Here is a 26960-nt window from a genome sequence, read left to right as displayed (position 1 = left end):
CCTTTAGACGATCGTGACAGGAAGCCCTACAATATTACGTTTTCTAAGTAGTGAGAACACTAGGGAGCAGGCAATATTGAAAATTAATCTTTAGACATGTTGTACTTTTCTTAAATGTAGTTTTGTAATTGACTAAAACAAGCAGACAACAAGAAAATTGCGTTTGAAAAAGGTCAAGTTTTTGCTGTGAGCCAATGGGGAAACAAATCACATTTTATTTGTCACATGCGCCGAATACAACAGGCATTTCAACCTTACAGTGAAATGCTTACTTACAAGCCCTTTACCAACAATGCAGTTTTAAGAAAAATAAATGTTAAGTAAAAAAATAGATAAGTAAAAAATTAAATAACAAATAAAAATAAATAACAAATCATTAAAGAGCAGCTGTAAAATAACAGTAGCGAGGCTATATACAGGGGGTACCGGTACCTAGGTAAACACAGGTTGTTTTACAGGCAGGCAGGGTCGCAGCGTTCTATCTAATACCGACTGGGTCTATATGGAGAATAAGGTTATATTTTCCCTGCACAGTTAACATGATACTGTAACTCGGAAACACTAGGAAGAGGGGAGAGCAGTTTGAAAAAACGAGAGAGAGAGAGAAATATGAGAAAATACCATGTATGTGTAGGCCTATGTGTGTGCATGGGAGGGGCGAGAAAGGGGTGGATTCTCAGCAAAGGGAGCTGATTTCTCCCTTGCTGCAGCCCCACTTGCAGCAGGCGTTGGACAGGCCCACCACCACATCACGGCCCTTACGGTCAGACATACGGAGAGCCTCCAGTACCTCCTCTGAGATGAGGGAGCGGGCTGGCCTGCTGATGAACACTCCACCCTCTTGGACCTGCTGGAAGGGACCCTCGGGGACCTGAGAGTCTGGGTTCCAGCCTTCAGATAAGTCCTCGTCATGGGAGCTGAAAGGGTCCTGAGGGAAGTCTCCTGAAATGCGGTTTATAATAGGATAGTTGAAATGTGATATTGACTCTCAGTGCTGCTCAATTTATACCATCAAAAGTCAAAGAGTGCTGTGGTAATAAACATAAATTCATATAAATGAAAAGGATGTAATTGACTGTGTGGATGTAATCGACTGTGTGGATGTAATCGACTGTGTTGACGTAATCGACTGTGTGGATATAATCGACTGTGTGGATATAATCAACTGTGTGGATGTAATCGACTGTGAGGATGTAATCGACTGTGTGGATGTAATCGACTGTGTGGATGTAATCGACTGTGTTGACGTAATCGACTGTGTGGATATAATCGACTGTGTGGATATAATCGACTGTGTGGATGTAATCGACTGTGTGGACGTAATCGACTGTGTGGATGTAATCGACTGTGTGGATATAATCGACTGTGAGGATGTAATCGACTGTGTGGATGTAATCGACTGTGTGGATGTAATCGACTGTGTTGACGTAATCGACTGTGTGGATATAATCGACTGTGTGGATATAATCGACTGTGTGGATGTAATCGACTGTGTGGACGTAATCGACTGTGTGGATGTAATCGACTGTGTGGATGTAATCGACTGTGTGGATGTAATACATACCAATGGACAAAGCCAGTGATATAAAAAAAGCCAACATAGTCCTTTCCCTTTACTCAACAAACCACAAATCACTGATAAGTTGAATCAGGTGCATTACTGCTTGGCTAGAATGAAAATGTGCACAATTTAGAAACACAATGAGCCAAGAAAAGGCTTGTCCAGCCGGCATGCCTCACCTGCACTCCCGAGTGACCGTCTCCAGCGAGATCCTCCACAGGTGAAGATGACCGCCCGGATGAACTCCCGACCACAGAGCTTCACTCCATACGTGGGGCGCTCCATCCCCTGCACCCCAGCCACCAGCAGACACACAGCTAATACCAGTGCTTTCCACATCATGTCCCAGGAGGTGAAAGAACAAGTGAGCAAAAGAAGAGGAGAGAGAATAGATTCTTCAATGGCTGACTGGGCTGTTTGGAGCAGGTGTTTCTCTCTGTCTCTCTGTGGTGGCAAGTGTTGTGTGACTTCCCCAGTGACCTGGTATTGGTTTATAAAGGGGTCCTCAGCCCTACGAGGTAGACGTGGAACTTGCACACACACACAGACCCTCCAACCCAGGACAGTCATAGATATGAGCGAGAGATAGACCCAGAGACCTTTATGGAGACAAAGCACTGACCAAAGGTGGCATAATTTGCCAATAATGCCCAAACGCGACGATGATGTCAGAGTAGTTTGTAATCTGATTGCGAGAAAAACTCATTTTCTGGATGTCAAACCCACGTTTCATTTGAATCCTCATTTTGCACCTCCCTTTTACGTGGTCATCACCCACCTCAAACTCACTTGACTGACAGACATTTCTGCTCATGCAAAACGTGTTAATGTGCAGAGCCATGGTGTAGTGGCACATTTTACATACAAATCCCCACCAGACACCAGGGTTCAATCCCTGCGTCCACTGTTTCTCCCACTTGCCTGTCTCCCCACTTAATTTCCTCACTATCTGAATAAAGTGTCAAAACACCTTACTAATACATATTTAAAGTTGCAGTTATCATTGGCCATTTATGGTCTCTAAATGTCAAATTAAAATTACCTTCTTAATTCCTGTAAATTAGCAGAGATGAAAATAAGAAAAATAGGTTAGGCAATAAACTAGTCATCCATGTATCTATAGCTCTGACCTACACATGTATCTTGTGACTCAATGTAGGCTACCTAAAAAACATTCTGTTCAAAGAGGACACACTAACATTATCAAATCTTCTAAAGGGGTACAGTAGGAATATTGGGTATGATGACACAGTTCAGAAGTGTGATGCCACCATGTCAACATGTCGGTTTAGACAAGAACAAATACCCAGTTTAGTACATACAGTATACTACAAATGGACATATGTGCTACATTTCAGTAGTGGAAGATCCAGCCTACCGACGGAGGAGGAGCTGTGACTATGGAAGACGATGAGGTGCCCGTTGAGGAGCTCCGTGGCCTGTCTGTCAGATGTCTCTACAGTCTACATCTATGCTCTTTCCTCTCAAGATACTACCTTTCTGAACTGCCTATCATCTAAAGATGTGGAAGACCATCGCCAAAATAATGACAGATCCCTATATTTGTTTTGTTAAATTGTTTTTGGTTTATTTTGTTTTCAAAGTGACTGAGATTCTACTTGTAATGAAAAGCACTAAATAAAATACATCTTATTATTATTATATAGAACTTATTTTAAAGTAAAACGTTATCTGTTCTCCTATACCACTTCACACTTTTTCAGTGCTGACTCTGTGTAACCCCAGCTGCTCTAATTATTCTCCTCCCATGACTGGCTTCTCCCCGCATATTTCTCCATCACTCTCTCTCTGAAAAAAGAGGGATGAGGTCACGGGTGGGGGGTTCACACAGCAAGGAGTAGGGGATGCGTGCGACAGAATGAGGCAAAGCGGGTGACATTTCCAAAGGCAGATAACATGGAAGTCATCATCTGAGTCAAACAAAGGCTGGGGCCCTATCTGTGTCACTGCATAGTCAAAGGTCTCCCGTTTCAGAATTGACAATGGAATTGTGAATTTGTAATTAATGGGTTGATAACAATGCGAACAACATGGTTTTTCAGGGGGATATTTACTTGGAGACTCATTTGCACATTGGCTAGTGGTGAGTGACCAGGTGAGGAGGTTAAGAGAGCGACATCGATGGTGAGTGAATGTATTGCTTTTTGAATAAATCGTTTGTGGCCAGTATGTAGACTTTGTCTGTATACGTGTGTGTGTGTGTGTGTGTGTGTGTGTGTGTGTGTGTGTGTGTGTGTGTGTGTGTGTGTGTGTGTGTGTGTGTGTGTGCAAGAGCGCATTCCCTCCCCAATATGCCCCCCTAGACATAACTACCACAAAACAACCAACAAAAATGGGTCACAACTCTTGCAGCTATGTCACAAGCTGGGTCTGTACATAGTCAATGGTAAGCTTCGAGGGGACTCCTATGGCAGGTACACCTACAGCTCATCCCTTGGCAGTGGTACTGTAGATTGCTTTATCACTGACCTCAACCCAGAGTCTCTCAGAGCATTCACAGTCAGCCCACTGACACACCTACAGTGAGGGAAAAAAGTATTTGATCCCCTGCTGATTTTGTACATTTGCCCACTGACAAAGAAATGATCAGTCTATAATTTTAATGGTAGGTTTATTTGAACAGTGAGAGACAGAATAACAACAAATAAATCCAGAAAAACGCATGTCAAAAATGTTATAAATTGATTTACATTTTAATGAGGGAAATAAGTATTTGATCTCCTCTCAATCAGAAAGATTTCTGGCTCCCAGGTGTCTTTTATACAGGTAAAGAGCTGAGATTAGGTGCACACTCTTAAAGGGAGTGCTCCTAATCTCAGCTTGTTACCTGTATAAAAGACACCTGTCCACAGAAGCAATCAATCAATCAGATTCCAAACTCTCCACCATGGCCAAGACCAAAGAGCTCTCCAAGTATGTCAGGGACAAGATTGTAGACCTACACAAGGCTGGAATGGGCTACAAGACCATCGCCAAGCAGCTTGGTGAGAAGGTGACAACAGATGGTGCGATTATTCGTAAATGGAAGAAACACAAAATAACTGTCAATCTCCCTCGGCCTGGGGCTCCATGCAAGATCTCACCTCGTGGAGTTGAAATGATCATGAGAACGGTGAGGAATCAGCCCAGAACTACACGGGAGGATCTTGTCAATGATCTCAAGGCAGCTGGGACCATAGTCACCAAGAAAACATATACAGGCCCGTCTGAAGTTTGCCAATGAACATCTGAATGATTCAGAGGAGAACTGGGTGAAAGTGTTGTGGTCAGATGAGACCAAAATCGAGCTCTTTGGCATCAACTCAACTCGCCGTGTTTGGAGGAGGAGGAATGCTGCCTATGACCCCAAGAACACCATCCCCATGCTTTGGGGGTGTTTTTCTGCTAAGGCATCAAAGGGACGATGGACGGCGCCATGTACCGTCAAATCTTGGGTGAGAACCTCCTTTCCTCAGCCAGGGCATTGAAAATGGGTCGTATATGGGTATTCCAGCATGACAATGACCCAAAACACACGACCAAGGCACCAAAGGAGTGGCTCAAGAAGAAGCACATTAAGGTCCTGGAGTGGCCTAGCCAGTCTCCAGACCTTAATCCCATAGAAAATCTGTGGAGGGAGCTGAAGGTTTGAGTTGCCAAACGTCAGGCTCGAAACCTTAATGACTTGGAGAAGATCTGCAAAGAGGAGTGGGACAAAATCCCTCCTGAGATGTGTGCAAACCTGGTGGCCAACTACAAGAAACGTCTGACCTCTGTGATTGCCAACAAGGGTTTTGCCACCAAGTACTAAGTCATGTTTTGTAGAGGGCTCAAATACTTATTTCCCTCATGAAAATGCAAATCAATTTATAACATTTTTGACATACGTTTTTCTGGATTTTTTTGTTGTTATTCTGTCTCTCACTGTTCAAATAAACCTACCATTAAAATTATAGACTGATCATGTCTTTGTCAGTGGGCAAACGTACAAAATCAGCAGGGGATCAAATACTTTTTTCCCTCACTGTATCAGATCACAGCAAAATCACAGTCTACTTGAAGAGCGCAATACTCAATCATGAGGCATCAAAGCCAAAGGAACTGCATAATACTAAGACATGCTATCGATGGAAGGAAAGTAGTGTAGAAACCTAGCAAAAAACTATTGGGCAACAACAAATTCAATCCCTTTTAGAAAATGTTTCACTGCAATAGTGAAAGTGTAAACTTGTCATTACAAAGCCTAAAGTATACTTGACTTTTCAGCTGCCTTATCAAACCTAAAAATGTCAAGCAGACAACCTAAGAAAATTAACAATGTGGTGTCTCAAAATATGTTGCTAATTATGCTGTGATGATAAGAAGTCCGCTTACACTGTACTTTGATTATAAAGGTTTATTGTATCAAAGATCACAGTATCAATTTACAGACATCTGCAGATATCTGGAGAACAACGGCCCAATCTGTTAATATGTTGTTTCTCCCCTTCTTTGTTTAAGACATGGTATTTATATCCTATGTGACATAGTATGGCATGATTTTAATAAACCAATCCCCGGCTTTCACATATCTCCAAATGTCCTCTATTCCAAGAAACCTATGTAGCAATGCTTTTCCAAATGCTTCAGCAAAGCAGAGTAAAGTTCATCTATTGCACCATTTGCAAACATCAGCAAAATCAATAGACCTTCAGACACTACAACAACAATGACAAATGGTTTGATGAAGAATGCAAAAACCAATTTTTTTTTTTTTTAAACCTATCCAACCAAAACAATAGACCCATGTATTCCACTTGCTTTGGTAATGTAAACCTACTGTATGCTTCCCACGCCAATAACAATGTAAACATACTGTATGCTTCCCACACCAATTAAGCCCTTTACATTAAATGAGAGAGAGAGAGCAGGAGAGAGAGAGAGAGAACTGAATCCAGATGGTTAACTACTCATTTTCATTCAGAGTTCACATACAACGTTGTTCTTTTAGGCTACTAAATTCACTGCTCTGCAATATAATAGTTATGTCACTTTCACTTAACCTTATTACTCTAAAAGAGCTTGTTACACTAGGTCTAGGCCTACACAATAATAAAGTTACATGCTTGCAGACCAGTGTGTCATTTAGGTGGTATTGTGTAACAAAATGTAACATTTTATTTCAACGTATTAAATAAAATAAAACGGTGATCAATCTGAGTTACAGTGTTACTACCAAATCATTAACCACACAAGGTCATTGACAGTAGAATAATCGCATTTCTATCCCGGATATGGGAACCGCCTCAGTCGTTTAATTTCATGTTCATGCTGGACATGGGTTTCTCACAAATGGGATGAAGTGCTTTGTATCGACCAATTATGTGGTACTACCACTTTAAAACATGTTGGGAGTTGTCTGCCAATCAGCGCGAAGGAGGGGGAGGGAAGAAAGCGGGTGGGTAGCAACAGTTGCCCCGGTGAGGACGAAGCGCCATAGCCACGGTAGCCCTGGCGACAAGAACCCAGCAACGAGAATCAACAACAACAGCCTGAATCCTTGAAAAAAATTAAAACAAAAATACCGGTGGGAAATTCACTCGGAATCAGAGGTGAAACTCTAAACATATTAGATAGCTTACGTGTGCTTCTAACATTTCAAATGAAACATTATGTTGGATGATGCTGTTTTTTTGCCTGTTGTTTCAGTAGCCATATATAGCAAACTGGTTGCCAACGTCGTTAGCTAGCTAACTTGCTTGTTGGCTCATCAGTAGTGTCTCTTGAAACGCGGTGTCTGAGTACATTATGCCTGACATGACGTTTTAATACCCAGGCCGTTGTTATGGCGATGTCAAATGCACGATATGGGTACAAAATGGCGGGTGTTGTAGATACGCGAGACAAGCTAACGACCGTTAGCTAGCTAGGCTAGCTCAGCTGTTGACATGCAGCTTGCTGACCAGCTCGAAGCTAATGTTAGCTAGCAGCCTACGTGCAATACCACAGTGTCGTGTGTCAAATATTGTACTAGCTTTACCTATCTTATCAGCTTCAACGCAAAATGTCCTTCTGCCTGGCTGAGACAGAGGTTGACTTGTTAGCCAACGTTTGCTAGCTAGTTTCTAGCCAATCTCACTGTGCGAGCTGATGGTAGTAGTTTGGATAGAAAACCAAAAGCTAACTAAAGATGCATTGTCATTTGGTAAATAAAGAGAAATATCCGGCCAGCTATGCGCCAGAGGGTTTAGTTTGAGTCACTGAGGTTTTAGTTCTCAAGCTCGTGCAAAGGCCACGAAGGCAAGAAAGGTGGCACTGGGAAGTAAAGTCAAGCAAGCGATGTAAAGAGGGGCGTGTCAGTGAGGGGCGCAACTGACTATAATATGCAGGTGTACAGTGGCAAGGACCTTGAAATATGGGAAACAAAAGAGGCATTTGCGTTCATTCCAAACAGCTCATTCAGCTGGATATATATTATTTTTTGGACAAAATGCAGTTTATCTTCGTCTCATTTTGGCAACAGCAAAGGTCATATATAGTTATTTGCTAAGTATTGGCTACTCAATGAAACCCATACTATTGAATAGGCTAAAAGTGGTGAAAATGGGAGTGTTCTTGAAAACATTTTGCTTCACATCTGTAAGCCTACTATACTGTTTTAAATTCCATAGAGCAGTGTCTCTTCTGTAAATGAGAGAAAGAGAGTGAGCGAAGGGTTTGGCACTTTAGGGAGAAATAGACATGTCAAGGCAAGTCCCCTGTAGCTCAGTTGGTAGAGCATGGCGCTTGCAACGCCAGGGTTGTGGGTTCGTTTCCCACGGGGGGCCAGAATGAAAATGTATGCACTCACTAACTGTAAGTCGCTCTGGATAAGAGTGTCTGCTAAATGACTGCCCCCCCGTGGGAAACGAACCCACAACCCTGGCGTTGCAATAACAATGTAAACATACTGTCGCTCTGGATAAGAGCGTCTGCTAAATGACTAAAATGTCAAATGTAAGGCTAGAGGCTGGATATTCTATTCTAAAAGTTAGTCCAGACACCATGTTATTACCCCTTCATTAACAGTGTAAATTACAAATGGACTAAAAATAAAAACAACACCAATGCTTTACATAGTGTCAATAGACAAGCAGAATTGAGACGGGTTTCCCCACTTTTCTCAGTGTTGCAGTCCCGTGTAGCTCAGTTGGTAGAGCATGGCAAGCGCCAGGGTTGTGCGTTCAATTCCCATGGGGGACCAGTACGAAAAAAGTATTTAAATGAATGCACTCACTACTGTAAGTCGCTCTGGATAAGAGCGTCTGCTAAATGACTAAAAGTGTAAATGTGAAAAAAGCATTCTGGCCTGTACAGTTGAAGTCGGAAGTTTACATACACCTTAGCCAAATACATTTAAACTCCGTTTTTCACAATTCCTGACATTTAATCCTAGTAAAAATTCCCTGTCTTAGGTCAGTTAAGAACACCACTTTATTTTAAGAATGTGAAATGTCAGAATAATAGTAGAGAGAATGATTTATTTCAGCTTTTATTTCTTTCATCACATTCCCAGTGGGTCAGAAGTTTACATACACTCAATTAGTATTTGGTAGCATTGCCTTTAAATTGTTTAACTTGGGTCAAATGTTTCGGGTAGCCTTCCACAAGCTTCCCACAATAAGTTGGGTGAATTTTGGCCCATTCCTCCTGACAGAGCTGGTGTAACTGAGTCAGGTTTGTAGGCCTCCTTGCTCGCACATGCTTTTTCAGTTCTGCCCACACATTTTCTATAGGATTGAGGTCAGGGCTTTGTGATGGCTACTCCAATACCATGACTTTGTTGTGGTTAAGCTATTTTGCCATAACTTTGGAAGTATGCTTGGGGTCATTGTCCATTTGGAAGACCCATTTGCGACCAAGCTTTAACTTCCTGACTGATGTCTTGAGATGTTGCTTCAATATCCCCCACAGCATGATGCTGCCACCCCCGTGCTTCACGGTTGGGATGGTGTTCTTTGGCTTGCTAGCTCCCCCTTTTTCCTCCAAACATAACGATGGTCATTATGGCCAAACAGTTCTATTTTTGTTTCATCAGACCAGAGGACATTTCTCCAAAAAGTACGATCTTTGTCCCCATGTGCAGTTGCAAACCGTAGTCTGGCTTTTTTATGGTGGTTTTGGAGCAGTGGCTTCTTTCTAGCTGAGCGGCCTTTCAGGTTATGTCGATATAGGACTAGTTTTACTGTGGATATAGATACTTTTGTACCTGTTTCCTCCAGCATCTTCACAAGGTCCTTTGCTGTTGTTCTGGGATTGATTTGCACTTTTTGCACCAAAGTACGTTCATCTCTAGGAGACAGAACGCGTCTCCTTCCTGAGCGGTATGACGGCTACGTGGTCCCATGGTGTTTATACTTGCGTACTATTGTTTGTACAGATGAACATGGTACCTTCAGGCATTTGGAAATTGCTCCCAAAGATGAACCAGACTTGTAGAGGTCTACCATTTTTTTCCTGAGGTCTTGGCTGATTTCTTTTGATTTTCCCATGATGTCAAGCAAAGAGGCACTGAGTTTGAAGGTAGGCCTTGAAATACATCCACAGGTACACCTCCAATTGACTCAAATGATGTCAGTTAGCCTATCAGAATCTTCTAAAGCCATGACATCATTTCCTGGATTTTTCCAAGCTGTTTAAAGGCACAGTCAACTTAGTGTATGTAAACTTCTGACCCACTGGAATTGTGATACAGTGAATTATAAGTGAAATAATCTGTCTGTAAACAATTGTTGGAAACATTACTTGTGTCATGCACAAAGTAGATGTCCTAACCGACTTGCCAAAACTATAGTTTGTTAACAAGAAATTTGTGGAGTGGTTTAAAAACGAGTTTTAATGACTCCAACCTAAGTGTATGTAAACTTCCGACTTTGTAGTAGCAGCAGTCACATTAGAGATGACTGTGATCACATTACAGGTAACGGGACACCAAATGCATGCCTTTCTTTCCCGTCAAGCCTTCTCCTCCCCCAAACCTCTTCTCTAGCTGTACCAATAACAGTCTTAGTAGGGAAAATCTCAGTCGTAAGTGAATTGACTCATTATTAGGCCCAGACAGAATATGCGTAAGGAAACAGAAGTTCCCCATGTGTATAGCAATTGAAATTATGGAATTAATTAGAAGCAGTGCTACAATGCATGAATTACTGTGGTATAATTGTTTAAAATGTGTATAATGTATGTAAACTGTGTATTCTGTCTCTAAATGTTGTCTATCACTAGCAGCACCATATCACCAAGTACAATTCTGAGTATGTGCGAATGTACATGGCGAATAAAGGTGATTCTGATTCTGGGACAGCTGTAAAACCTCCCCTGCTGGGTTCCATCTGGACTTACTGACTCAATCATGATCACATTAAGGAACAGTCTGGATGTTGATGATAGGGCTCCATTAAAGATAAAGCCATCCACCTGACATGTGTTGCATATCAAGAAGCTGATTAAACAGCATGATCATTACACAGGTGCACATTGTGCTGGGGACAATGAAAGGCCACTCTAAAATGTGCAGTATTATCACACAACACAATGCCACAGATGTCTCCATGTTTTGAGGGAGCGTGCAATTGGCATGCTGACTGCAGGAATGTCCACCAGAGCTGTTGCTAGAGAATTGAATGTTCATTTCTCTACCATAAACCGCCTCTAATGTCGAGAATTTGTCAGTACGTCCAACCGGCCTCACAACCGCAGACCATGTTTAACCACGCCAGCCTAGGATCTCCACATCTGGCTTCTTCACCTGCGGGATCGTCTGAGACCAGCCACCCAGACAGCTGATGAAACTGTGGGTTTAAACAACCGAAGAGTTTCTGCACAAACTGTCAGAAACCGTCTCAGGAAGGTCATCTGCGTGCTCATTATCCTCACCAGGGTCTAGACCTGACTGCAGTTCGACGTCGTAACAAACATGGGCAAATTCTCACCTTCGATGGTCACTGGCACGCTGGAGAAGTGTTCTCTTCAAGGATGAATCCTGGTTTCAACTGTACCGGGCAGATGGCAGACAGCGTGTATGGCGTCGTGTCGGCAAGCGGTTTGCTGATGTCAATGTTGTGAACAGAGTGCCCCATGGTGGCGGTGGGGTTATGGTTTGGGCGGGCATAAGCTACGGACAACGAACACAATTGCATTTTAAACATGACAATTCCGTCTCAAGCCAAACATGACAATTCCGTCTCAAGCCAAACATGACAATTCCGTCAGGAATTGGCAAGACAGCAGAAACAGAGTGGCACCCAGACTTCAGCTAGATCTCTTAGCTAACAAGATTGTATTTTATTTTTCACATATTCAGTGTCTGAGTCCCAGTTCTCGTGATGGCCACGACAGGCTACGTGGAGGAGTTGCAGCCCGTGACGACCCAGCCTCAAAGGGCAGCAGGTGGGAGTGTGACGGTGGCCGGACAGTCCTCCACCTCAGCCTCCGCTGCCCCACACACGGTGGTAGCTCCTACGCAGCAGTTCCTGGCCGAGCTTCAGACCACGGTGGTGGATCCTCCCACCGCTGCAGCCGCAGCAGGACAAACCACACCTCCTGCACAAGCCACTCCCACCGCGGCACAGAAGACAGCAGGTATTATTTCTGCCAGTATAATTTTTCATTTGATTGTAATACATTTATGTATAAATACAGATATCTATAGTTTCATTGATACATTTATGTACTGTTACATCATTTTGAGTCATGTCTTACAGGTATGCATCAATTCAGCTGTTTATGACAATGCGTATCATGCAATAAATAAACCCTAGTGTCTGTATCAGTTGTCCAGGTGGCACCCACACAGGCTCCTCCCCCCCAGACCCAGTATGTGACGGCTGAGATCCAGGGTTCCTCGTCACAGGCCAACAACGCCCAGAACATTCCCCAGTACATCGTGGTCACCGTCACAGGTGAGCCGGGCTCAGCATCACATCACATGCTACTGACTGTAGACCTTATTTATTTTAGGTCATGACCGTCACTAGCCTGGTCCCAGATCTGTTTGTACTGTCCTACTAACTCATATGGTCATTGTCACGCAGAAGCAAGAAAGCACAAACACATCTGGGACCAGGCCACATTATTGCTGCATTTCATTCAGAAACCTGACAACTTTAGCTAAGAATAGGTACGATATGCTTTATAGAAAATATGAATTATAAAAATAAAGAGGCATGTGCATTTATTATAAATTACACTTCAGAATCAGATTACATTGGTGTCACGTTCCTAGATGGGACTGAGAGAGAGGAAGTAACAAGTCTCACAGCTTCCAAGCTCTGTTCTAGATCTTAAGAGAGATGTTCTGATTCACAGTTTCTTCCAAATGAGTCTAAAAACCTGCAATGAGTAGAATGTCTATGACTGCTGTGAACTCTCTCCCTGTGCTCTTGCTTATCATGAAGAGGTTGTGTACTGTAATATGTGGGTATGGTGGCTCAGAGTGAAGTAACAGTTTCATATGAACAACTCTCTCGCTCTCTCTCCCTTTCTCTCTCTCTCTCTCCCTTTCTCTCTCTCTCTCTCTCTCCCTCACACTCTCTCTCTCTGTCTCCCTTTCTCTCGTTCTCATTCTCTCTCTCCCTCACACACTCTCTCTCTCTCTCTCTCCACAGAGGGCTCTCTCCATTCAAGTGACTCTGTGTCTGACTCCAGCTCTCCTGCAGCTGTGGTACAGCAGACTGGGGTTCCCACACAGGTGGTGCAGCAGGTGCAAGCAGCACAGCAGGTAGAGGTCCCTTCCCCTCCCTCATTCACACCTGGGTCATGTTCATTAGGTACCAAACAGAAGAAAACTGATTAAAACAGGGAGGTGACTATCTGGACTTTTTTCTGTTTCATGCCCTAATGAACATGATCCTGGTAGACACATGATATTGCAACAATTACTCACTTGAAACCACACTGAAAAAAACAGTTTATTATTCACAACTCATAAGACTTGGTTCTGCCAAAATAGCGCTGACATAAAGTCTTTATGCGTCCCTTTTATATTTGGTGTACAGCATTGGTGCACTATTATGTGGAAAATGAGAAGTGATGAAGAACATGACTTGATAGTCTCAGCAGTTGTGGGTTTTACAGCTACATCCTCTGGGCAAACCAAGAAGTGATGAAAAAGTTTATCGAAACTACCATTTGCTGTTCCCTGAGAGAACTTGGCCGGAAATAGCTCAAAATACTAGTCTCTGTAGCCTATGGCGTCTAACTGCTCTCAGAGATAGCAAAACAGTAACCAGATGTTTTATTGTCACATACAGGTGCAGTGAAATGTGTTGTTTTTTCAGGGTCAGCCATAGTAGTACGGTGTGGAGTATGTGTTGGACAAGTCAGGACATGGGAAGAATGGGAAGCATGAGGAAACATTTTCAGCTCTCGTCACACCCAGTTTTGGCTGATGTAACAGGGCTATTATCTTTGCTACCAGACGCTATTGTCTTAGCTACACACTGTGTGAATCTATCTGTGTTGTTTTTCCTGTCCTTAGAGGTCAGTGGTGCAGGCAACTTCCCAGATCACAGCCAAGACTGAACAGGGCACCACCCAGCTGAGTGTCACCAACCTGCAGCCTGTCCACCTCACTCAGGAGGTAAGATGCACACACACACACACTCGCTCTCAAAAAGGCATAACACACACATGCACAAGACATAAACAGAACACCACACATAACACAGAAATAAACACACACACATAACCATCCTTTGAGCTAAAGATAGTATCTATAATTCAATAACCACACACTGTATTGCATTGTATTATGTATTCCTTTGATCCTGCTGAGCCAGATAAACCTCACAACATTTCCCTCCTGGTTGGTTGGTTCCAGAGTTCGCATAGAAAACAGAGTGAGAGGGATGAGGCAGACGTAGGGAGAGACCGAGAGGTAGAGGAGGAGTGGACAACAGCAGAGCAGAGCAGGACAGACACACAGTACTTTGCATGGGTGCCGTCAGACAGACACACAGACATGCAGACAGACGGACACAGCCTCCAGGAGTACACCTCCTACATCCCCCTCTCCCTTCCCCTGGCCTTCCCTCCCTTCGCCTTGCCCCTGTCGGTGCTCTCGCTGGGCTGGGAGGGGATGGAGATGGGAGGCTACCCCGCGGTCACCACAGCCCAAGGACAGCCACTCCTGTTTGACGCAGCCTCTGCCCTCAGAGTAGGTCAATTAGGTAGAATTTCTGGCTTAGTCTCCCATTGATATCAGTACACAACTAAGTGCAGTTTTAACCTAAAGATGCACTATGCAGAAATCGCTCCGCCATTTCCTGGTTGCTAAAATTCTAATAGTTCACCTAATTTCAGTTTATGTGACAAAACAAGCAAGTATAGTGTAGAAAATCATAGTTTTTTTACATTTTATTTTATTTAACCTAGGCAAGTCAGTTAAGAACAAATTCATATTTACAATGAAGGCCTACACCGGCCACACCCGGACGATGCTGGGCCTATGGGACTCCCAATCATGGCCGGATTGTTATACAGCCTGGAATTGAACCAGGGTCTGTAATGACGGATATGCAGTGCCTTAGACCGCTGCGCCACTCAGGAGCCCATCTAAACCACTGTGAAATATATTTTCCATAACCAAAAATATTTTATTTTCAGCTGAAGCTGGTGTACAAAACCTAGTAAAAGACGCAAAAAACGAAACTTAAGAACAGGTAGCAGAGAAATGCATAGAACAGATCTACCGCTTCTTAGACTTGCTTTCAATGAGAATGGCAGATCCATAACACACATTTATATGTGAATGTAATCAAGTCACCCCAAAAATTACATATTGCAGCTTTAAATGGAAGTTTGGATTTGCCTCTATGTAGGGATCCTAGGGAGGCTATCAGTGGGTAACAGAGTGTAGTGGGATTAAAGCAGAGACAACACAGTAGGTAGGAAAGAGCAATGTGAAGGGGAAGAGGAGCAGCTTGCAAGTCAAGGTCATTTTCCTATTGAAGTGAATGAGCCTGTGATTGATGTGGTATCCCTCATGATTGACTACGGTTTAAATATTTGGACACACTTCAAAGGAAATTGGAGGAGGTGGAGTAGATTAGTGTTTTGACCGACTCTGTGTGTATACTCATGCCTGCGTGTGTGTGTGTGTGTGTGTTTGTGTGTGTGTGTGTGTCCCAGGTGCAGCAGCAGCTCCAGCAGGTGCCAGTGCAGCATGTGTACACCAACCAGGTGCAGTATGTTGAAGGGGGAGACAACAACTACACCACCAGCACCATGTAAGCTTTCCTCTCCACTACTCTCTCTGAACACTACCTGTCTATATTGATATAATGCTATGCTAATATGCTTATATAGTTTGTTAACTGTTGCTAACTAGCTAGCTTGATCACCTCAACTTCTAAAACTAGACAGTGGAGTTGGCCAGACAGCACAGACAGATCTGGGACTGCTATTTTTGTGATGCAGTGGTTTAGCTTTCAAGACAACAGTTACATTTGAAACTAATTCCCCCTCTCTCCTCCCCTGCTCCCTTCCTCCCCCCTCTCTCCAGTCGTTCAGGCAGCTTCACCTACACAGACACCCCTCTGTACACTCAGACCACCGCTGCCCCTTACTACGAAGCCCCTCCCACCTCTGGCTCACAGGTCACCACCACCGGCACACCCCTGACCGTCTCCGTGACAACGGGCTCTGCCGGTGGTGTGTCTATGTACGTGGCTGGCACAGGCCAGATCGTGGCCAATCCGGCAGCTGCCGCTGGGGGTGGGGCGACGGTGGTGGTGGCGACAGGGGGAACAGCCAATGGGGCTGGGGAAGGGGCGGGGGCTAATGGCAGCGGGGGCAGCTATGTGATCCAGGGGGGGTACATGCTGGGCGGCAACAGTCAGGGAGGCTACTCCTCCCACAACGCCCGCTCTTCTCCTGCCACCGTTAGTATAACAGAGGGCGAGGAGGGTAGCGGCGTACCGTCAGCAGACAAAAAGGTATGCAGAGACGCCAATCTCAACACTTTTCTCTCACACACACACCTATCAGTGTTCTGCTAGTCTCAGTACTAGACTGTTGGAGGGACATGGCTGTTCTGCTAGTCTCAGTACTAGACTGTTGGAGGGACATGGCTGTTCTGCTAGTCTCAGTACTAGACTGTTGGAGGGACATGGCTGTTCTGCTTCTACTGCTAGTCTCAGTACTAGACTGTTGGAGGGACATGGCTGTTCTGCTAGTCTCAGTACCAGACTGTTGGAGGGACATGGCTGTTCTGCTAGTCTCAGTACTAGACTGTTGGAGGGACATGGCTGTTCTGCTAGTCTCAGTACTAGACTGTTGGAGGGACATGGCTGTTCTGCTAGTCTCAGTACTAGACTGTTGGAGGGACATGGCTTCATCATGTTTTCATGTTATAGCAGTGCATCTTATGGAAGAGCAACTTTGATTGAAATAAGTCAACTCTGTATTCTTATTCAAATTCCTCCTATTGTAAACTGTCTGTTTGGCAAGCATCCCATCACTATTTATATTTGTAAATATGAGTAGTGTGTGTTTGTTGACTAACCCATCCATCTCTCCTCTCTCTCTGTGTCTCCCTCTCTGCCAGGTGCAGTGGCTGCTAGATAACTATGAGACAGCTGAAGGGGTCAGTCTGCCTCGCTCCACCCTCTACTGCCACTACCTGCTGCACTGCCAGGAGCAGAAGCTGGAGCCCGTCAACGCTGCCTCCTTTGGGAAGCTGATCAGATCTGTGTTCATGGGGCTACGCACGCGCCGCCTGGGCACCCGGTGAGAGGGGTTATGTCATGCAGACACACAGAAGCACACACAAACAAATACACACAGATGAACACATCCATGCAAACGCACACAGGCACAGTGATGCCCCAAAAGCATAGGCTGAATCAGAGGCTGAGTTGTGTGTGTGTTCCAGGGGGAACTCCAAGTACCACTATTATGGCCTGAGGATCAAGGCCTGCTCCTCTCTGATCAGACTGATGGAGGACCAGCAGCATCTGGCCATGAGACAGCAGCCCTTCTCTCAGAAACAGAGGTGGGCTATCAACCTCTCTGTCTCACTTGCTCTCTCTGTGTGTGTGTCTCTCTCTCTCTCTTCTTTCACTCTCACAGTGCCTCTCAATCGCTGTCCCCCTCTAGCACTCTTAACAGTTGCTCTCTTTCCTACCCACTCTCTCTCTCTCTCTTTCCTCCCCTCTCACTCTCTCTGTCTCCCTTTCTCTCATTTCATTTCTGTATTTCTGGCCTTATTCCTATAACTTATTGTGTCATTTTGTTTTATCTCTCTCATTGAAGCCTCTCTGCTGTATAAAGGAACTTCATTGTTTTTATAATTAACTCCGCCTCCCTAGGTTGAAGCCGGTGCAGAAGGTGGAGGGGATGACCAATGGCATGGCGGCAGGCTCGGGCCAACAGCAGCAACAGCAGCAGGGGGCGGGGCTCTCTGACATCAGCGCCCAAGTGCAGCAGTACCAGCAGTTCCTGGGTGAGGGGGTGGGGGGTGTCAGGTCTGTCAACACTAGGGTTATTTGGGGTAACACCTTATTGTACCGTCCTGGTGTTTACATCATGTGATAACAATAAGAACTGGAGTTAATGAGTAACTACTTCACTTAGTGCTTGTTTAAATGATCCCCAAAGAAACAGAAGAGGGATTACAATGTACATACTATATAATAACATTTTACCATATTTTATCAAGTACAGTAGAGAGATACAAAAATACGAATCTCAGAGTTACAGACTGACTGGTTAACGGAATGGACAATATTGAACCTGGACATTTATTAAAAACTAACAAATTAACTTCAGTAGGTTACAGACTGTGCTAAAAACAGGTCAGACATTTACAGTATCTGGCTTGTGTAAATACACAATTCATATTGTCTTCCGTCCCCATTCAGACGCGTCCCGGACCCTCCCAGAGTTCCCTGACCTTGACCTGCAGGGGAAGGCCCTACCGGAGGGCATAGAACTGGAGCACATCAAGAGCTTCCAGCTGCTGTATCGGGAACACTGTGAGGTGCCTGTCTGTATGTCACACTGATTGTTTATATGTACAGTATGTTACTGTGTGTCTGTCTGTCGGCAAAGAGGCCTACCTCTGTCTGTATGTCTGTCTACACAGAGGCCTACCCTTGTCTCCATGTCTGTCTACATAGAGGCCTACCCCTGTCTGTATGTCTGTCTGCACGGAGGTCTACCCCTGTCTGTCTGTACAGAGGCCTACCCCTGTCTGTCTGTACAGAGGCCTACCCCTGTCTGTCTGTACAGAGGTCTACCCCTGTCTGTCTGTACAGAGGTCTACCCCTGTCTGTCTGTACAGAGGTCTACCCCTGTCTGTCTGTACAGAGGTCTACCCCTGTATGTCTGTACAGAGGCCTACCCGTGTCTGTCTGTACAGAGGCCTACCCGTGTCTGTCTGTACAGAGGCCTACCCGTGTCTGTCTGTACAGAGGTCTACCCGTGTCTGTCTGTACAGAGGCCTACCCGTGTCTGTCTGTACAGAGGCCTACCCGTGTCTGTCTGTACAGAGGCCTACCCGTGTCTGTCTGTACAGAGGCCTACCCGTGTCTGTCTGTACAGAGGTCTACCCGTGTCTGTCTGTACAGAGGTCTACCCCTGTCTGTCTGTACAGAGGCCTACCCCTGGTGTATGTCTCATTGTTCATTCATCAGTTCTTGTATAGTCCTGTTATGTACATGTAATCTGTACGTCTCACTGTTGTTTCTGTCTGGCCAGCTGTACTATGCATCCTTTGCATAAAGGGAGGAGCTAAGCTAGTTGATACTGATGCTGCTGGTGTTCCCTCTTTGTTTACAGGCTATTCTGGACGTGACGATCAACCTGCAGTTCACCCTGGTGGAGACCCTGTGGAAGACCTTCTGGAGGTTCGAAGAGAGCCAGAGTGGAGACACTGGCACACTGGCTGTGTAAGTCTTGTCCTGGGACTTCAATATGCTACTAAAGCAATTGTCATTTTTTGATATCAAGTAATTTTTTAGAGACGCCTGTGTCATTTTCTAATGTATCTGTATTGTTGTAACAGACATGATGAGTCTGAGAAGCGCCTGCCCAAGGATTGTCTAGTGATCTTGTGTAAGTACGACCCTGTGCTCCGCTGGAGCCGCGACTGTGACAACACCCTGTACCAGGGCCTGGTGGAGATCCTCATCCCCGATGTGCTGCGGCCCATCCCCAGTGAGTTATAGCGCACTACATAACACTACATAATACTGATAAAACTACATAGCAGTATAGAGTGCCTTCAGAAAGTATTCACACCTCTTTACTTTTTCCACATTTTGTTGTTACAGCCTGAATTTGAAATTGATTAAATTGAGATTTTTTGTCACTGGCTTAGACACAATACCCCATAATGTCAAAGTGGAATTATGTATTTAGAAATTTTTACAAATTCATTCAAAATGAAAAGCTGGAATGTCTTCAGTCAATAAGTATTCAACCCCTTTGTTATGGCAAGCCTAAATAAGTTCAGGAGTAAAAATGTACTTAACAACTCACATAATAAGTTGCTAACACTCACTCTGTGTTCAATAATAGTGTTTAACATGATTTTTGAATGATTACCTCTCTGTACCCCACACATACAATTATCTGTAAGGTCCCTCAGTCGAGGAGTGAATTTCAAACACAGATTCAACCATAAAGACCAAGGAGGTTTTCCAATGCCTCGCAAAAAAAGGGCACCTATTGGTAGATGGGTAAAAAAAAAATACAGACATTGAATATCCCTTTGAGTTATTAATTACACTTTGAATGGTGTATCAATACACCCAGTTACTACAAAGTTACAGGCGTCCTTTCTAACTCAGTTGCTGGAGAGGAAAGAAGCCGCTCGGGATTTCACCATGAGGCCAATGGTGACTTTAAAACAGTTACAGAGTTGAATGGCTGTGATAGGAGAAAACAGAGGATGGATCAACAACATTGTAGTTACTCCACTAACCTAATTGACAGAGTGAAAAGAAGGAAGCCTGTACAGAATACAAATATTCCAAAACAGGCATCCTGTTTGCAACAAGGCACTAACGTAATACTGCATTAAAAATGTGGCAAAGCAATTCAATTTCTTGTCCTGAATACAAAGTGTTATGTTTGGGGCAAATCCAACACAAAACATTACTGAGTACCACTCTCCATATTTTCAAGCATAGTGGTGGCTGCATCATGTTATGGGTATGCTTGTAATCGTTAAGGACTGGGGAGTTTTTCAGTATAACAAAAGAAACAGAATGGAGCTAAGCACAGGCAAAATCCTAGAGAGAAACCTGGTACATTCTGCTTTCCACCAGACACTGGGAGTTGAATTCACCTTTCAGCAGGACAATAACCTAAAACACAAGGCCAAATCTACACTGAAGTTGCTTACCAAGAAGACAGTGAATGTTCCTGAGTGGCCGAGTTACAGTTTGACTTACTGTAAATCTGTTTGAAAATCTATGGCAAGACCTGAAAATGGTTGTCTAGCAATGATCAACAACCAATTTGACAGAGCTTGAAGAATTTTGAAAATAATAATGGGCAAAGGTTGCACAATCGATGTGTGGAAAGTTCTTAGAGACTTACCTAGAAAGACTGACAGCTGTAATCGCTGCCAAAGGTGATTCTAACATGTATTGACTCAGGGGGTTGAATACTTGTTTTATTTTTTATGATTAGTTTTTTTACAAATGTTAGAACTTTTCTTCCACTTTGACATTGCATAGCATTTTGTGTAGATCGTTGACAAAAACGGACAATTAAATCCATTTGAATCCCACTTTTTACACAACAAAATGTGGGAAAAGGTGTGTGAATACTTTCTGAAAGCACTGTATAACCCTACATAGCACAACATTACACTATATTAAAGTACACATGACATAGCATTATGCTGCACTACATTATACTATCTGACACGACATAGCACTATATTACACTAATTTATCTACATAACATGACATAGGCCTGGTGGAGCTCCTACATAACACAATAAAACACAGTGTCAGAGATCCTCAACTCTCAAAGCAGTTTGGAGTTCAAGGACATACTGCTCACCACCACATAGGAGAGCACATTCAGTTCAGACCGGTTTCAACCCCTCTCTCTCTCCTGTCCACAGGTGCCTTAACTCAAGCCATCCGCAACTTTGCCAAGAGTCTGGAGAGCTGGTTGACCAACGCTATGATGAACATCCCAGAAGAGATGGTCCGCATCAAGGTGTGTGTCTGCTTGCATGTGTGTTGGGCAGCATGTGTTGGTTTCTGCGGCGTGTCCTTGGTGAGGTCACGCTCTCTTTTCTCACTTCCTCCTCTTGTCCTCCAGGTGACGTCGGCCAGTTCGTTTGCCCAGACGCTGCGCAGGTACACCTCTCTGAACCACCTGGCCCAGGCAGCCAGGGCCGTGCTACAGAACACAGCTCAGATAAACCAGATGCTCAGTGACCTCAACCGCGTTGACTTCGCCAACGTTCAGGTCCGTCTGACCTCTCACCTCTGGTTACAGTGTAAAGTGACAGTCAGACACTATCCAGACCATAGACATGTTATTATATTCATATGATGCAGACCAGCACTGATGGGGATCACTGTAGTGTTTGTTTGGTAGATATGTAGTATAGTGTCCTAAAGCTCTGTGTGTGCTGTTGTTGTTGTTGTCGTGCTGACATAACCCAGGTGGCCTATGTTACCTTGTCATTCAACTATTATATTTTGCAATTGTGAAGTGACAATAATATAAGAGACAGGATACTGACGACTCTCTCTCTTTCTTTCTCTCCTCTTCCTCCCCTCTTTCTCTCTCTCCCCCTCCTCTCTCTCCCCCTCCTCTCTCTCTTTTCCTCTTCCACTCCTCCCCTCTCTCTCCCTCTCCCCCTCCTCCCCTTTCTCTCGCTCTCTCCCTCTCCTTCCCTCTCTCTCCATACAGGAGCAGGCGTCGTGGGTGTGTCGCTGTGAGGACCGTGTGGTGCAGCAGTTGGAGCAGGACTTCAAGCTGACCCTGCAGCAGCAGAACTCTCTGGAGCAGTGGGCTGCCTGGCTGGACGGGGTGGTCTCCCAGGTCCTAAAGCCCTACCAGGCCAGCGCCGCCTTCCCCAAGGCCGCCAAGCTCTTCTTGCTCAAGTGGTCCTTCTACAGGTGAGAATGGGATTAGTCTCATCTAGTCCCATGACTGCTAAATACGGTTGAACATTTCCGGTAATTTCACACATTTTCCCAGGTTTTCCAGAAATCACGATTGGAGTATTACCAACTAGAATCAAAATGGGAATAAGCAGGGAGGGAATCCTCCAACTGGGATGTCTGAAAAACTGGGAAATTTGGGAAAGGTCCTGGAATTTTACAACCCTACTGCTCAGAGATGTTTTTTTCCTTGTTAGTCAGGAAATCCAGATTTGTTTTATCCATGCCATCCTCCTCCTCCTCTCTATCCAGTTCCATGGTGATTAGAGACTTGACTCTGCGTAGTGCTGCCAGCTTCGGATCCTTCCACCTGATCAGACTGCTATATGATGAGTACATGTACTACCTGATAGAACACAGAGTGGCCCAGGCTAAAGGAGAGACACCCATCGCTGTCATGGGAGAGGTACACACACATATATACACATACGCACACACACACACACACACATACACACGCGCACACAGTGGTCCAAGCCAGAAAAGCTAATGTGCTGTTGATATTAGTTACCATTGTTCAATTGTTACCATTAGACACTAACTAATTTCCTGTGTCTCTCAGTTCGCCAGTCTTGGCAGGAGTTTGAACCCACTGGATCCAGACAAAGGTAACTACCGTCCATGTTGTTTGATACAAAGCACATGCAGCCAGACATAAAGCTACTTATTGAGGATTGCCCAATCCCAAATCAATCCCTACCCCTTACGCATTTGTGGAGATCTGAGAGCATAGGGGGTAGGGGTTAGGGACTGATTTGGGATTGGGCAATCTATTCCCATAACCATGGTTTCTGATATTAACCCTCCTCCCACTTGTGTCTGTCTTCCAGAAGAGGAAGAGGAGGAGGAAGAGGAGAGCGATGACGAGTGTCAGGAGCTGTCTCTGCCCTCTGACGGGGCGGGGTTGGGGGAGGAGTCTCTGGAGCCGCCTACCAAGCTGGCTAGAACCGACCAGAGAGTACTCTTCACCACGGGCCAGGACTGATCACACACACACTGATACACACATGCACAAACACACATCTATTCACAGACGTACACACATGAACACATTGATTGATACACATTTGTATACACACATACACCAAGATACACTAGAGGTTGACACAGGAGTGAAAATTCATTCCTGTTCCTGTGGATTGTCGATCCTGTCCTGTCCCGAACATGACTCTATAGAACTTGACTCCCATTCCTGACAGACCTGTTCCCGTGTCAACCTCTAATGTACAATTTCTACACACATTTGAGTGTAGTTACTGTACACACACACACACACACATATTCATTCACTCAATGAAAATTGCTGCAGTCTCTAACGCATAGATGCTGACCCATCAGTGCACACACACACACACACACACACACACACACACACACACACACACACACACACAGTCCCAATAAGGTCTGTATGGCACAAATCTGCTGTAAGCACAGATACCACACATGCATGGATGGGCACACAATCATCGGTCCAGCGTTGCTGGACAAAGGCCACAGGGTGAACTTACACACATACATACCCGACCCAAGGACTGAAGAGAAAGTGTTTGTTGTCACTTGGATGGATCTGTGTATTGAACAAGGACCTCCCATGTTTCTCTGTATTGGTGTCACTGAATGACAACAGGGCAGCGCAATGTACATACCAACCTGGGCTACCCTTCAACAACTGTCTGCTGTGCCAAGGTGGTCCTGAAGATATGACTGTTAACAGTTCATCCTCCCTTACCCAACCCTTCAGTATAGGGAGGAACGGAGGGAGGAATAGGATGAAAGAGGAAATGGCTGCTTACGATTCTGTAGTTCTAGGTGGTCCATTTAGCTGTCAATCAAAGCCCAAGAGCCAATCAGGAGATGGGGCCTGTGGGTGACAGCAGATAGACTGTAAAGGGAGTTGTTGTGTGTGTGTGTTTTTGATGCCCGTGGCGTGTGTGTGTGTGTGTGCGTGCACTGGGGTCCTACTGCTGTGCTATATTTGTAGTGTGAGAATGAACGTGTTGTTGATTTTTGTGATCGTGTGTGTGTGTCTAGTAACGTGTGTCTGGTTGTACGATAGTTGAGTCTGTGCTTCAGAAGAAGTGTTGACTGTATATTTGGTGGATATTTTCAAAGGCATTCAAAATCATTTGGGGTGAATGTTTTTATTTGCTGTTTTCTTTAATTATTTTTTTCCTGAAAAAGAGTGTCAGGGTTTTGGGGGTTCCTGTCACAACCACTCACACACAAAATATAAAACCCTGGTTTAAAGGCGTTTCCATGTCAACCCCATGGATGTGGAAAAGTAGTCCCACAATTTCTCTCACCTGCAGTGTCCCTCTGCCTCTGCTGAATGTGCAGTTCTGTAAAGAGGGGCTCAGTTCAATATATATTCCTGTTTGTGTGTTCAAGTGCTTCATTGCCATCTGTTTTATTGGTTTCTGTTGAGACCTTTGTGGCCTCTTGTTGTCCACACGTCATTACTCCAGCCTTATTTTTTATGTTCGTTTGTCTTTTTCTTTTCTGTGCCAAACATTTCTGAATTCAAATAATTACTTTGTTTGTTTGTTTACATGTTCCAAGAAGGACTGTGCTGGACTGAGTTAAGATGTGATAATATTGATAATATAATTATATATATGTGTGTCACTCTATTTCCTTTTCATTGTCACAAAGTGAGCCTTCCTTTGTCTGGTGATGTGGAGTCAGTCTGTCACACACTAAGTATATTTTGTGTGTATGTGTATTTACTGAGAGTCGTTATTGATTGTGTACGTTTGATTTCAGTTCTCCTCAAGTGAGCTCTCCATACATACACAGGCCTAGGGTCCTGCTTCGTTTGCCCAGTCACCGTCAATGACTGTCCTTTTAGAAGGTCAGATATCAGTAGCCTGGTCCCATATCTGTTTGTACTATCTTGCCAACTCCTGGTGTGACAATGACCATAGAAGTTGGTGAGACAGCACAAACCGATCTGGGACCAGGCTAGAATATAACAGTTCTGCCTATTTATCACAGACCGTCTCCACTTCGAGATCCCTATAGATCTCTTCCATGTACAGTACTGTGTATCTGTGTCTGATGGAATCGCAGGGAACAGGTGTAAGGTACTCTGAGAAAGACCCTTACAGTCGGTGCCATTGCTGTATGGGTTTAGCCTGGTCCCAGATCTGTTTGTGCTTTCTTATAGAAGTTGGAATGACAGCACAAACAGATCTGGGATCAGGCTCGATGTGAAACGAGACAGGAGAACCACAGTCACCTTATCTTCCTCTACATCTATCACTCTGTCTCACTCGTTTCCTTCCTTCCTGCCAATGTTTTTCTGCTGTTTTTTGTTAAAGCCATTTTCTTCTAACATTGTCCACCACTATCGGTTCAGTTGTTGAACATGTATTGTTTGAACATTTCATTACATTTAAGTGTCACAAGAAAGTTTTCAAAGGCTGCAATGCATGTCTTGAGCACGCAGCGTGGACCTCTAAACCAGCATGTTTAACACTGGGGCGTCTGCTGCTACCACAGCTGTTGACATATCACTCCGATGTCCTGCGGATCTCCCTATACGATGGCCATTCTTTTCCAGACAAAAATGTTTTGTCATTTTTATAGTGTTCAGTTTCTTATTTTTAAAAACAAAAGCGGTATTGTGTGGCAGTGTTTTATGAATTTGGTCAACTACAAGTATGACTGTGCCTTTGGGAGGTTGTAGAATGCACTTCAAATGTTTTTAATTTTAAAGATATAAAATAAATTAAGAATTTTTAAAATTGTCACGTTGTCACAACCTTGCCTTTTTTTTCTCTTCACATTGTCAGACACTTGCCTTTGTACATTTCAGTGGAGAAAACAAACTAGTTTCCGTTTGAGCAGGGTATGAGGACTACTATTGTGATGTTTCGAAAGTCTGTACTTTCCATCACAGTGTCTGGGGTGTATTCATTAGTGCAACAGAACGTTTTTCAATGATATTTTTTTCTCCAATTGGACAAATTTAGGTAGGTCCCTCCGCATTTCATCCTGTTTGCTTCCGTTTGGTTCCTAGTGAATACACCCCTGGTCTGTCACATGGTCTTTGTGGCAAGCACTGCTCAGAAGAGCTCAGGTTCAGCTTCCTGTCCCCTTTTGGTGTGACAAGAAAGGAGACAAGAATTGAGACCTGAAACCTCACTGTAATACTTATACACACACAAACGAAGGACCACAGTAAATTCATGTTCCTGAAAGCAGACTGTGGTCATGTCACATTGGGGCTTTAACCT

At 44.3% G+C, this 26960-nt stretch overlaps 2 protein-coding genes across 4 annotated transcripts; one reads left to right on the top strand and one right to left on the bottom strand.

Moving 5' to 3' along the window:
• Positions 1-359: 359 nt before the first annotated feature.
• Positions 360-3767, bottom strand: LOC121568765 (relaxin-3). Its single transcript, XM_041879180.2, has 2 exons — positions 1741-3767; positions 360-942 (listed from the first exon to the last, which is right to left on the bottom strand). The coding sequence occupies exons 1-2, from the start codon at positions 2129-2131 to the stop codon at positions 677-679; spliced, it is 657 nt and encodes a 218-aa protein (XP_041735114.1). The 5' UTR covers positions 2132-3767; the 3' UTR covers positions 360-676.
• A 2525-nt stretch (positions 3768-6292) lies between these two features.
• On the top strand, positions 6293-26471 carry LOC121568764 (MHC class II regulatory factor RFX1). Of its 3 annotated transcripts, none has more exons than XM_041879178.2 (20): positions 6293-7152; positions 11883-12160; positions 12352-12480; positions 13186-13298; positions 14058-14159; positions 14400-14735; positions 15710-15807; positions 16083-16515; positions 17133-17308; positions 17454-17573; positions 17890-18023; positions 18442-18560; positions 19361-19470; positions 19587-19738; positions 21663-21760; positions 21866-22015; positions 22466-22674; positions 22972-23125; positions 23282-23327; positions 23550-26471. In XM_041879178.2, the coding sequence occupies exons 2-20, from the start codon at positions 11905-11907 to the stop codon at positions 23702-23704; spliced, it is 3090 nt and encodes a 1029-aa protein (XP_041735112.2). In that variant the 5' UTR covers positions 6293-7152; positions 11883-11904; the 3' UTR covers positions 23705-26471. The 3 variants fall into 3 exon arrangements, with proteins under 3 accessions (XP_041735112.2, XP_041735111.2, XP_041735113.2); XM_041879177.2 differs by having other exon boundaries at positions 17127-17308; XM_041879179.2 differs by lacking the exon at positions 14400-14735 and having other exon boundaries at positions 6296-7152; positions 17127-17308.
• Positions 26472-26960: the final 489 nt, after the last annotated feature.

The sequence above is a fragment of the Coregonus clupeaformis genome, chromosome 7 (assembly GCF_020615455.1).
Source record: "Coregonus clupeaformis isolate EN_2021a chromosome 7, ASM2061545v1, whole genome shotgun sequence".
Taxonomy (NCBI): domain Eukaryota; kingdom Metazoa; phylum Chordata; class Actinopteri; order Salmoniformes; family Salmonidae; genus Coregonus; species Coregonus clupeaformis.
Note: the sequence above shows the minus strand (reverse complement) of the source record. Positions and strands in the feature narration are given on the sequence as shown.